Source organism: Eschrichtius robustus, chromosome 14 (assembly GCF_028021215.1).
Source record: "Eschrichtius robustus isolate mEscRob2 chromosome 14, mEscRob2.pri, whole genome shotgun sequence".
Lineage (NCBI taxonomy): Eukaryota > Metazoa > Chordata > Mammalia > Artiodactyla > Eschrichtiidae > Eschrichtius > Eschrichtius robustus.
Window position 1 is genome coordinate 6,243,912 of NC_090837.1, and position 13,048 is coordinate 6,256,959.

The window sequence follows — 13,048 nt, forward strand, 5'->3', positions numbered from 1 at the left end:
CCTCCAAGCCGTATGTTTCCGGAAAACTTGGCGGAGGGGGAGACGCAGATGAGAGGATGTGAGTGAGTGGCTCCGGGGAGGGGACTGGGATGGGGGGGACTTTGGGCCACGGTGACAGGGACCCCAGGGGTGACAGGGACCCCAGGGCGGCGGACTCGGGAGTTCTATACCAGTGGGATCCCCCCCCCCCCACTTTCTCCTGGTGCCCCTTCCCCTACCTCCCTGGCCGTCCGGCTGGGGCTCTCTCGGAAGGAGGTCTGTGCTTGGGGCAGATCTTGGGGGTCTTGGCTGGCGCGTGCTCAGAGGTGCTCTCTCCAGGTAGAGGGGTGTCGGCGGAGGGGCGGGAGGGGGCTTTCAGCTGGGTCTGGTCCGTGTGGTCTCCGAGGCATGGCGGGGTCTGAAGTGCGTCTCCCTGTGCCTGGCACCCTCAGTCTGGGGTTCCCAGGACCAGAACCAGAACCCGAAGAAAGCTCATGCCCGTCCACTCCCACCCCAGGGACCCTAGCCAGCAACGCTAGGACAGTCACCCCAGCCCTTCACGCAGCAGTTAAAGAAACTGAGGCCCAGAGAGCAGAGGGGATGGCGGGGACCACACAGCATGTTCTGGGCAGGGCTTCTGGACAGCGCAGCCCGGCGCTCCTCCGAGAGCAGCTTTCGGGAAGGGCCGGGTGACCCCTCCACCCAACTCCTGCTTCTGCCACCAGTGGAGTTAAGCAGGACCCCAACCCCCCAGCCAGCTCCAAGCGCCCTCCTTATGTATGTGTTGAGTCTGTAAATGTCAACCTCTCTGAGGTTCGTACCCCCCACCCCCGGCCCTCGTTGCCCGCCCCCCCCCGCCCCACATACCTACTCCCTCAGCAGGCCCAGATGGGAGACCCGCCCTCTCCCTCCCGGGGTTCCGGCCCAACGTGTTTGCCTGGGCTCTCTTGGCCCCGGCTGGGGAAATATAAATAAACGCGTCCCCGTCGTCCTCCGCCAGGTCCTGTGGAAGTGGCAGCTGCTGCGGGCGCAGGCGGAGGGAAAGGTCAGGGGGCTGGGTTACACTTGATCCCACGCCCCAGCCCTCCCCTCCGTGCCTGTCCTTGAGGAACCCTGAGGAGCTGCCCTGGGGCCACGTGGCCCCGTGGCCTCCGCGGGAGAGCAGGTGGCCTGTCAGTCTAGCACCCCACCCCCCGGGCCCAGAGGCGGGAGAGCAGACAACCTGGGTCCCACGTCCACTCGGCCCCTTGGCCCACCCCATAAGCGTGTGAGTTCCTCTGATCCCTGGAGCCTCGGTTTCCCCCATCCTGGGGATGGGAAAACAGCCGTGGCCTCAACAGCAAGGAGAAGAGGGAACCAAGTCTTTGCAGGGCTTTGCAAACTCCAGGTTGCTCGGCCGTGTGACCTGGTGGTTTGTTGATGTTGTTTTTGCTGCTGTTTTATTTCTGCACGAGCCTTGTATGTAGCAAGCCGCCGGCACATGTTTGAATGAATGGATGGATGGATGGATGGATGGATGAATGGATGAATGAATGAAAGAAAGAAAATACCGACACACAGACTGTCCGCCCCTTACGCTCCCGCACCCCTGAAAAATATCAGTCGTAGCCCTCCCTGCTTGCAGCTTGATTTGATTCAAGGAAAACGGCCTCAAACTTCTTTATGGGAAATCTTTCGCTAGTCCTTATGAATCTAGCTCTGGGGCTCAGAGGCCGCTGTGTTCCCAGCACCGTGACTCAGGCTTCATGCCTGCTGCCCTCTGGGGGCCCAGTCCTGCCCCGCAGTCCCGGAGGCCGGAGCCTCCCACCTGCCCCTCTTGCAGCCGTCAGGAAGGGGGCAGGCCCTACCTGCTCGGGCTGACCTGGCCACACAAGGCGCGCTGCCTGGAGATGCAAGGCATAAAAACACAGAGGCGCCGGCCCGTGCGAGGCGTGTGCTGGGAGCACTGCGGGCAGATGGGCTGAGACTCGGGGCCGGCTTCCAGGGGGGCTGGGGGACGACGTTTCTGCAGAGCCTGGTGTCTGGCATTGAGAACGGAATAGGGCTTGGAGGTGCAGCTCTGGCCTGAGTTTGTGGGGATGGAGGGAACTTTCTCTGCCCTAGGTGAATTTGGGATGGGGTCTACCAATTCCTGGGCGTTTCTCCCCACATCGGGAGTCTGCGAGGCTGTGTGAGAAGCTCATGGAGATGGGGGGGTTGTGATCTGGGGGGGCAAGTCCATTCCCAGACCCTGAACCACGCCTGGTGGGCCCTGAGTCCAGGGTGGGCCTTTAGGCGTCCACGGGGAGCTCTGGGCTCTGGGTGTGCCCCAGTTAACCTGGGCGGGGAGGCTCCTGGGCCAGCTCACCCCAACCCGGACTCCACCCTCCCACCCCTGCTCACACGTTCCTTCCTTTCTCTGGCCTGGTGTGGCCGGAAAACAGCCCGTCTCCCGAGGCCTCGTCTGCAGCTGCGAGCGAGTGTCAGTGCCGGGTCAAGACAGCCAGGGGAGGAGGAGAGGTGGGGCCCCGGGCGGGGTCTGCGCCCCAGACCTCAGCCCTCAGCCCCCCGGAACCCTTGACAGTGGCCTCAGCAGGGGTACACCCAGGGCTGCACCCACCTGCCCCTCCAGTTCCTAGAGCCCAGGCCTCCCACACCCTTCTGGTGTCCCCCACCCCAGCCATCTCTTTCCGGAAACCTTGGACCTGTGCAGTGAGCCTGAGCCCCGGGATCAGGGCTGCTTTCGCCCAGGGCTCTGTCTGCCCTCCAGGCTGTCTGCCCTCCAGGTACGGGCCCCCGCTGCCTGTCCAGCCCCCTGCCGCCCCTCACCTGCCGCCCTCCCCCGCACAGGTCTCCTGGAACACGGCCGGAACTGGTCGGCCATCGCCCGGATGGTGGGCTCCAAGACGGTGTCCCAGTGTAAGAACTTCTACTTCAACTACAAGAAGAGGCAGAACCTGGATGAGATCCTGCAGCAGCACAAGCTGAAGATGGTGAGTCTCCCCACTCCCACCCCGCCACTGCCCTGTGCGTCCCAGCCAGACCTGTGGGCCAGACCTGCAGCCCGGGAGCCCTGGCTGGGGAGGGGTCTGACGCCAGCTCTCTTGCCCAGGACTCAGCCCCTCGAGGTTTCCGCTCCGTGGTCCCCCGGAAATGCTGCAGGGGTGGATCCCTGCCGTAAGCATCCCTCCTGGGTACCGCGATGCGGAGGCCCACCTCTGCCTCCCCACCTCCACCCCCCAGCACTCCTGGGTCAGACACCTCTGAGGGCCCGTAGTGCCTCTGAGGGCTCAGGGCAGGGAGGAAGGAGCTCGGTGGGTCAGGCACTGACTCCGCAGGGACTCAGGGCTGTCAGCGCATTGGAACGAAGACCCAGAGGCAGAGGAACCCTAAGTCAGCATCTCCCGCACTCCATTTGAACTCACAGTCTTAGGGCCACCCCGGGGGGAGGAATGGACAGGTCAGGGAGCAGCCAGCCCAGCCCTGGCCTCCAGGGGATTGAGAAGAGGCACGGACCTTCCCTCCTCCAGGAGCACGGAAGGGGCAGGCTCGCCTCACTGAGCCTGTAAATGGTCTCCACGGAGAGGCCGCTTCCCCCGCAGCTGTTACTGGGAGGCGAGGGCCATTTGGGGGTGTCTTGTTTTCTTGTCTTTTCCTTTCCTTTCCTTTTCCTTTTCCTTTTCCTTTCCCTTTCCCTTCTCTTCCCTTCCCCTTTCCTTTCCTTTCCCTTTTCCTTTCCCTTTCCCTTTTCCTTCTCCTTCTCCTTTTCCTTCTCCTTTCCTTTCCTGTCCTTTTCCTTTCCCTTTCCCTTTCATGTTCCTTTCCCTTTCCCGTCCCCTTCTCCATTCCTTTTCCTTTCCTTTCCTTTCCTTTCCTTTCCCTTTCCCTTCCCTTCTCCGTCTCCTTTCCTTTTCCTTTCCCTTTCCCTTCCCTTCCCTTCTCCTTCTCCTTTCCCTTTCCCTTCCCTTGCCTTCCCTTCTCCTTTCCTTTCCTTTCCTTTTCCTTTCCTTTTCTTTTCCTTTTCCCTCCCTCCCTTCCTTCTTTCCTTCCTCCCTCCCTCCCCCCTTCCTTCCCGCCTTCCTTCTCTTCTCTCTTTTTCTCTCTTTCTCTCTCTCCCTCCATCCCCCTCCCTTCCCCCTTTTGGGCACACTTGTGACATGCCAGGCATTGTCACCACTTCAGATCTGGGGAAACTGAGGCTCAGCCAGGCGGCTCATAAACAGCTGACTTGGGGTTTGAACCCACAATTACATGACCTGAGGATGCATGCTTTTAATCGGCGGGCTGCATATTTCCTTGTAGATATGAAGGTACAGGAGGGGGACACACAGCTCTCCACCCTCCCCGTTCCCCCTGATTGGGCTGCTTGTGCTGGGTTTAAAGTATGTGCACCCTGTCCTGGGAGGCTGAGTTGCTCCACCATGGAGCCCGCCTTGGTCCAGAGAGGGCGAGCAGGCTGCTGAGGTCACACAGCATGGCAGGCGGACCGGGGACAGAATCCCCCTCTTTGAACGCTCCTTGAGCTCTGTGCAGAATTTAAGGACATCCCTCCCCAGTTCCCCACCCCCACGCCAAGCATTCCAGGCCAGAGGGGGACGCTGTGCCATGGCCCTGTGGTCAGGGCTGAGGCTGACCCTCGGGTTTCCTTCAGTCAGGCCCCTGCCTGTGCCCGTTCCCCGTCGTGTCCGGTTAGGCTGTGCCTCCTGCCCCTTCCCCGCCTGCTGTGCGGTTGGTTCCTGGTGCTCCTTGAGCTTCAGGCAGGGCCCCCTGAAACACAGGGAGCTCTGCTTTTTTCTAGATTTTTCAGGACTCTGGTTTTGGCAGGGTGGAAGACTCAGTGAGGGCTGAGGCCAAGGAGCACCTGTCCGTAACACTTGCTAAGATCCCGTAGCGCAGAGAGGATCCAGCTCTGTGATGGTGGCGCTGGCGGTGGTGGTGGTTGGATGGGGGTGGGATGTCGGCCTCTACACACCAACTCAGGATTCACTGGGCGTGGGAGTGTGGCCCTGAGCATCGCCCCAGGGACACAAGGATCTTCCTGCTCCCTCCCCTTCTCCCTCTGACCTGTCCTCCCTGCCTCTCCCCTCCCCCCATTCCCTGCTCAGCCCAGCCCAGCCCAGCTGGTGCCCACACACCAGCCCTCTTCGCCCAGGCTGTTGGGTTACAGGTATCTCCTCTCACAGCCTGCTGGCCCCCACCTCACTTTCCAGGTTTCCTTGGGGCACGGCCCTGCTGCGCCCCTGGGGGCCCCAAAACGTGAGAGAGTGGGTTGGGGAAACAGAGATTCCAGCCAGGTGGATGGTGCAGCTTGGGCTCCAGGGCGAAAGTGGAGTCAAGCGCCAGCTTCATGAGTTGGCACCTGTGTGACCTCGGGCAGCGGCTTTACCCCGTGAGCCTCAGTTTCCTCATCTGTAAAGCGGGAGAATGATAGCCTTTACCCCGAGAACTCAGGTGGAGAGCGAATGAGTTACCACTTGTAAAGGACTGAGTGCCTGCCAGAGGGGGGCGCTCCATGGGGGTTAGCTGCTCTAGCTACTGGTAGTAGTATCAGTATCATTATTATTTTATTTTAAAGCCACTGACCCCATTTTCTTCTCAGGGGCATTCAAGGTGCTCTCTTGAATAATGTGTGCAGAAGCAGCCAGGGTGGGGACTGTGGGCCCAAGACAGCCAGGTTCAAATCCAGATTCTGCTACTTCCTAGCTGTGTGACCTTGGGCAAGTGACTTGTCCTCTCTGTGCCTCAGTTTCCCCACTTCTGAAATGGGGATAATTCCCACCTCAAAGAGCTGTTGTGGGAATGATTCGAGTGAATGGGTGTGAAGTGCTTAGAACCGGGCCTGGCACATCGTGAGTGCTACTAAGAGAGAGCCGTAGTGGCATCATTGGTAGCAGAGGTGGTGGCGTCAGTAGTGATGTGCCCATGGCCGCCAGATGCCTGGCGGCTGGGGTGCCGTGTCTCCCTTGGTTGTTACTGGGTGTAGAGTATGTCTGCTCCTGGATCGCCTGAGCGATTGATTAGTCGATTGATTGATTCATTCACTCACTCATTCAAAGAGGCAGCCGAGCAGGACGGTATGGAGTAGGGCTCTGGGCTAGAGGTTCACACCCCAGCTCTGTGGCCTCCTGACTGTTGCCCGCAGGTTCGTGGCCTCAGCACTCAGCCTCAGCTGCCTCCTCTGTAAAAGGAGATAAGACCCAGACCCACTCGTAGGGTTGCTGTGAGCAGCAGAGGCTTTTGTATTTGTAAAGGGCCAGCCCCGGCCCTCGATCTGTGCTCAATAAGTGTTGGGCGTTATCCTCATCACACACTCAGCAAGCCCTTATTGAGCGCCTACTATATGCCAGGGAAGCAATGGCAGGTGCCCTGGGTAAACGTGTGGGTGGGGTTTCCTGCTGGGCAGAGGAGCTGGGTCTTTCTTTAATGGACAGTGGGAGCCATTGAAGGTTTGTGAGCTGAGGGGCAACCCAGCGGGGGCCGGGCTCCGGGTGGATTGTGCTGGTCTGAGTGAAATGTAGCCAGAGCTGATAGAGATGGTCGCCCTCCTTGCCCCCAGACTCTGAACATGCTGGTGGCTGGGCAACATCGCTGGGGGGCCGAGGAGGAGGCGTAAACAGCAGGGGGACCCTGAGGCCCAGGTTGGGCCCCTCCCCCAGACCCCTGAGGTTGCCACCATTGACCCCGTCCTCAGGTGAACATGCTGAGGACAGGAGGGAGACACCACAGAGGGGGTTTGAACCCAAGTCTGTGGGAGCCCCTGGCTTCCCTTCCTGGACCCATACCTGTATTACTGGACGTGGCTCCCACAGAACTCAGCAGAGGCTGGTCCTTCTGGGAAGCAGGGGACAAGAAGGTGGGGGCCAGTGGGCCGTGTTCTGAGGCCAACAAACAGGGGAGCCTTGCTTGTCACTTGTGGACGAGAAAGGGCTGTTGGGGAGAGTGGGATGGGTTCTCGTTCCCTGCTGACAGCGAAGGAGTGGACTTAGGTTGAAGGCTGCGGAGAGAGCTCAGTGAGGGATGGGGGGCCCATCAGCCCTTACAGTGGCCACCCATGGTGCCTGGGTGAGTTCCCTGTCACTGGAGAATGCAAGCAGTTCAAGATGCTGTCCCATAGCCTCCAGACCCTGGGAGGGAGACAGGTCCTGGTGATTCCTGCTGGCTGGGCCCCGTCTGGAGCTCAGGAAGACACGTCACCCTCGGCCAGTGGAGGAAGCAGTGGGGGAAGCAGAGGGTCAGCGGGTGTCCCCTCCTGCCTTGCACCAGACCTGGCCGGAGCGTGGCTACGGGCGACGTCAGCAGGAAGCAGGATCGGGTGGGCAGGCGGAGCGTGTCCCAGAGTTATGTAACGTTTGGCACCAGTGACTTCTCCAAGGTTTTCCCTCCCCCTCCTAATGACCGAAGGTTACCCTTTTCTCCCATCTGTGAATCCAGGCTCTCGGGCTCAGCTTCCGTGTTTCTCTGTCTCTGTCCGTCTCAGCCCAGGCCCCGCCTTGCCTTGTTTTCCTCTGTTGCCTCTTCCATCTGAGGCTGCACAGGCCTGCAGAGAGAGATGGTCAGACAGGGAGGTACTTGAACCTGACCTGCACTGAAGTCTGGGCTTCTTGACCCATGAGCTGGGTGATCTTGGGCAAGTGTCTTTGCCTCTCTGGGCCAGCGTCTTTGTCTATCAGGTTCACGCATCTAAATTAGTAGTTACAGAGTGTCTCTTCTGTGCCAGGCACTGTTCCAGGTGTCCTGGGCATACAGCTGAGAACAGGCAAAGATGCCTGCCCTTGAGTTAATTCTAGTTCTAGAGACAAATTAACTCACAGATAATTTCAGACTGTGGTCTGAAGATAGACGAGGCATAGTAGTAGAAAGTGATTGATGGGGAACGAGATTAGCTGATTTTGACAGGGTAATCAGGGAAGACCTCACTGAGGAGGTGATGTATGAGCAAAGCCCTGATGGAGGTGGGTACGTGAGTCATGTGGATGTCTGGGAGAAGGCTGTCCAGCCAGAGAAGTGACGAGTGCAGAGGCCCTGTGGCCAGGGCACTGTAAGCCCATTTGCACAAGAAGGGCAGTGTGTTTGTAACAGACCAAGGAAGGTGAGCAAGTTAGAGAGCTGGGCAGGGTCCAGATCTAGATCACAATGGATTGTATGGAGCGGAGAAGACTTGGGTTTTATATCAAGAGGTTCTGGGAGCGTCTGGAGAGTTCGAAGTAGGGAGTGGCATGCTCTGATTTGCAGAGTAGATGTGCAGATCCAGTGAATTAATAAGTAAAGAATGCTTGGCACATAGTAGGTGCTTAACAGACATCAGCTGTAATTACCAATACTACTATCGCCAGCATCTCCTGTTCCATACACATGTCCCGATCTTGAGGTTCGGGGCCACGTGTGGAAGGGTTTGGTATGATTCCTGGGACACTTAAGTCCCAGCCTCTGAAACCCAGAGCTGGGGGGATTCTGGTGTTGACATTATACTCACCCCACTTGGCCTGAGATGGCCTGGGCTGCCGGCTCAGAGAGACCTCAGGTTCCCAGCAGGACGTGCATCCCAGCCAGGCCCACAGGAGCCCCCGTTATCTGCGAGGCTCCAAGCATCTCCCCCACCGCCCCCCGGCAGCCAGTTGCCCGCCTCACCCAGCTCCAGCACTCACGTGAGTCCCTGTCTGCTAAAAATAGATTGGGGAAGAAGGGGGATCCCTCAGCTGCACCCACAAACCCACAGGCCACACAACTTTCTCATGCCTCCGCAAGCTCCAGCCGGGGGCCCTCTGGGAGAAGCTCGGGGTTTGGGACCGGGCTGCGCCAGCCCCCAGAGGCAGGCGGATGGTGGAGCCGGGCGTTCCCACAGTGGCCCCCTGGACATTCGGCAGGGTGGGGCCGTGGCCCTGGCCGAGTGCTGGTGACGGAAACCGTGACTAACGGGCAGACAGACATTTCCCTCTTCCTCCCCGAATTCTGAGCGGCTGCACTCCGAGGTCCCCCGTTTGCTCAGGAAGAAGTGGTCCCACTCCCGGGCAGGGGCTGGGGCTCGGGGACCCCTGAGGCTTGCTCCCAGCCCTGCGTGGTGAGGGGCCAGGCTGGGCAGGGCCGGCTGGTGCCTGGAGGTGACGGAGCACCTGCCGAGAGTGGGCCGCGCTGTGTTTTCACTCACGTACGGTGACGGTGGCTTTCTCCTGGGGGCCGGGGGATTGGCGGAGGGGAGGTGCGTTAGTTTCCTGTTTCCTGTAACAAGGCACCACAGACTGGTACAGAAACATATCCTCTTGCAATCCTGGAGGCTAAAAGTCTGAAATCAAGGTGTCGGCAGGGCTACGCTCCTTCCAAAGGCTCCAGGGGAAGCTCCTGCCCTGCGCTCCCAGCTTCTGGGGGTGGCCTGCAATCCTTGGCGTTCCTTGGCTTGTGGATGCATCCCTCCCCTGGGTGCCTCTGTGTCCAAATTTCCCTCTTCTTCTAAGGACACCAGTCCTTTTGGATTTAGGGTCCACCCTGGTCTAATATGAACTCATCTTAATAACATCTGCAAAGAGCTCATTTCTAAGAAAGGTCACATCCTGAGGTTCGGGTGGACGTGAACTCTGGGAGGAACCGAGTCAACCCAGTGTAAAGGGCTTCGCTGGGAGCTGTTGGCATGTCTGGGAGTGTTTAGGTTCCACCTCCTTCCTCAGGGACCCCCAAAGGGCTCAGGCTGCGACCCCTCCCGTCACACCAGCTATACTGGGGCGGGTCTCCTCTTAGGGACCAGTCCACTCCCCTGGGAGTCCCTGGTCACCTCGGACCCCCAGCACACTCTGCCTCCACATATACCCCGACTCTGCCGACTGTGTGTTCAAGCCCTGGGCGCTGCCCATTCAGTCACTCAGTAAGTCAATCAACACTTTCTGGCTGGCTCAGCATGGGGGTAAAGAGACACCCTTCTGGAACACCCGGCCCGGTGAGGTGCAAAGACGGGAGCTGTCAAGCAGGAGTGATGATGAGCTGGGGGTGGGTGCCTGGCCCCATGCGTGGGGCGCAGGGCTTCTGGGGACTGGGGGAGGCGTGGAGGGAAGTGAAGGGCTGCTCAGTGAAGGCCTTCTTTCTGTTCCTTGAACCACCCAGCTGGTTCCACCTCTGGGCCTCTGTACTTGCAGTTCCTTCCACCTGGACCACTCATCCAGAGCCTTGCCTGGCCAGCTTCTTCTCACGACTCAGACCTCAGCTCAGATGGCACCTCCTCGGAGAAGCCTTTTCCTTGCCCCGCCCTTGCACTCTCACCCCACGCTGTCCGTCCCGCCCAGCAGCCATGTCCCCACCTCTGAGTCGTCTTTTTAATTGATGTGTTGATTGCCCATCTCCCCGACTAGGTGGCCTGCGGGGCAGGGACCCTGTCTACCTCATTCATCGTGTATTCTCAGCCCCTGGGGCAGTACCTGGCACACAAGAGGTGCCCTGTAAAGACTGGTGGGGTGAAATGACGTGCTGCCCAAGCTAGCCTGTCCCCCGGGGCTCAGCTGGGGACAGATGAGGCTGCAAGGAAAAGCTTCATTCATTCATTCTCTCCAGTGTACTGACCGCACCTGGCAGTGTGTCCTCCAGAGGGTGTGGTCACTGCTCTGGCTAGGACAGCTGGCAGGGCTGGAGCGATCATGGGGGGCCTCCAGGCAGAGGCAGTTCTTCCTCATCTGTTCCGGAAGGATGTCTGGGCAGCCTATAGGCCAGGTTGCGCCCCAGGTGTATCTGGGGCACGATGGAAGAATGAAGCTCTGGGTAAAAATAACCACTGGCATGTCTGGCCATGCAGTGGGGCATGAGGGGGGAAGGGCACCCTCAAGACCACGTGGCTGGGATCACTGTCCCTTGCAGCTGTGGCAGGCCTCCGGCCCCGGGAGTCCCCAGGCTGACAGCCCAGGCCCTTGCCCTGGCCCTGACCCACTGCTATCCCTTGTGCCCTAGGAGAAGGAGAGGAACGCACGGAGGAAGAAGAAGAAAGCGCCGGCTGCTGCCAGTGAGGAGGCTGCCTTCCCGCCCGTGGTGGAGGACGAGGAGATGGAGGCATCAGGCGTGAGCGGGAACGAAGAGGAGATGGCGGAGGAGGCAGAAGGTGAGGGTGGGCGGTGGGAGCTGACCTCTCCCAGAAATGCCTGGGTCCTACCGAGAAGGAGCCTGGACTGCCCCAAGAGGAGAGCATGATGGTGGTGGTGATGATGATGGTGTTGGTGATGGTGGTGATGATGGTGATGGTGATGGTGATGATGATGGTGATGATGGTGATGGTGATGATGATGATGGTGATGATGGTGGTGATGATGATGGTGATGATGGTGATGATGATGATGGTGATGATGATGATGATGATGGTGATGATGATGCTGATGATGATGGTGATGATGGTGATGATGATGATGGTGATGATGATGATGATGATGGTGATGATGATGCTGATGATGATGCTGATGATGCTGATGACGATGGTGATGATGATGGTGAAAATGACGGTGATAATGATGGTGACAGTGGCAACAATAATGATGGTAATCGGCATCTCTGCGCCCACAGGACACTTGTCCATTCAATCCTCCTGACCCCTGTGAGTTCAGTCTTGTGCTTGGTGACCTTACACGTCCAGGTCGCATCCAGCTCTGGTGACGCCTATTACCTTGCCAGCACGTCTGGTGTCACATTTTAGAAAAAAAACGTTTATTTTTGAAAATAGTTTTTTTTGTTTGTTTTTTTTTTAACCACACTGTGCTGCACGCGGGATCTTAGTTCCCCGACCAGGAATCGAACCCGCGCCCGCTGCAGTGGAAGTGCGGAGTCTTAACCACTGGACGGCCGGGGAAGTCCCTGAAAATAGTTTTTTGACCTGAACTATTATTTTACAAGTTGACTAATATAAGTACAACCAATACCGTTGGTCGATAAATATTCAAAAGTTATATAATTATGCTTCATTTTACTCCCAAGTGTCCCGATTTGGATGATAAACTGCGTAGCCCCTGGCTTTCTATCAGGGGGCACTGAGGCTCAGGGCAGTTACACCAGGCACCCCAGGTATCACACAGATGCATCGTCTGCCCTGGTCTTAGATGAATTCTCCCACCAGGTGAGGGCTGCTAAAGAGAGAGCGAGAATCAGTCATTTAAATTGCACAGGCAGTTTGGCCCACTTCTCAAAAGGAGGATTTCTGACTGCACGAGATGGTCACCTAACTTCAGAGCCTGACCCCCACGTAACCTGTGGCTCTGCTGTGTAATCAGTGTTTGTAGACTCGGGAGTTACACCAGGCTGCCCGACACCAGGCTTGCACCCCTGGTCACTGATCAGTCTGCCTTTGGCCCCTGCCCCTCTCCCTTTTCCTTGGTCTACACCAGCCCTCAAGGCATGACACCCCTGAAGACCCCAACCCCTGCGTCGCTGAATGTCTCTGCCTCTCCTTCCGCCATCTCCCTGGCCAGAGCTCCCCAGCGGGGCCTCACGTTCTTGGTGAAGGGAACCTTTTCTCCTCCTGTCCCTCCTATCTGCCTGTCTCTGCATTTAAACTCCCAAACTTCTGCCAGCGTGTGAGGAAAGTGTGAATCACTCCCTGGCTCCGTGAGCAAGACATGCAAATAAACTCAGGCTGTACCAGCCCTCAGTGTATTCACCAGCCTGACTCCTACTTCCTGGTTGAAAATGGAGAATCAAGCCCTTTGGTTATTACTGTCTCACATTGGGGATGGACCTGGGGAGGTGAGTCTGGCCTCCTTGCCAGCCTTGGGTCTTTCTAGCCCAAGTTGCCCAGAGGCCTGACCAGTGTCTGATGGAAGGCTCCAGATCCCTCTGGTCGTTGCATTCTGGATCTTGGGTCTGTAGCCAGGAAAAGGGAGCCTAGAGAGCAGAAACCCAATCCCCTCTTTAAATATCCATCCGGGCAGGATGCAGGCTTGGTGGGAAAGTTAAAGGAAGCCAGACTTTGGCTCAGCATTAAAAGCAGAACAGGCGCTGCCCAGTAAGAGAACTACGCGGTGGTGAGCTCCCTGTCACTTGTAGGGTTCACACAACCTATCAAGGATGGGGGGAGCGGCATTCTCTGCTGGGTAGGGGGGGCGGGGGCGCTGGTCTGGCTGAATCCAAGGCTTCT

At 58.3% G+C, this 13,048-nt stretch overlaps 1 protein-coding gene across 27 annotated transcripts in view; it reads left to right on the plus strand.

The window, feature by feature from the left end:
- Positions 1 to 13,048, plus strand: part of NCOR2 (nuclear receptor corepressor 2) — a 221,607-nt gene that overhangs the window by 162,807 nt on the left and 45,752 nt on the right. For all 27 annotated transcript variants that reach the window (XM_068562668.1, XM_068562667.1, XM_068562663.1 and 24 more), the window contains 2 exons: positions 2,809 to 2,951; positions 10,882 to 11,029. In XM_068562668.1, the coding sequence (XP_068418769.1) occupies positions 2,809 to 2,951; positions 10,882 to 11,029 (291 nt within the window). The remainder of the gene's footprint in view (positions 1 to 2,808; positions 2,952 to 10,881; positions 11,030 to 13,048) is intronic.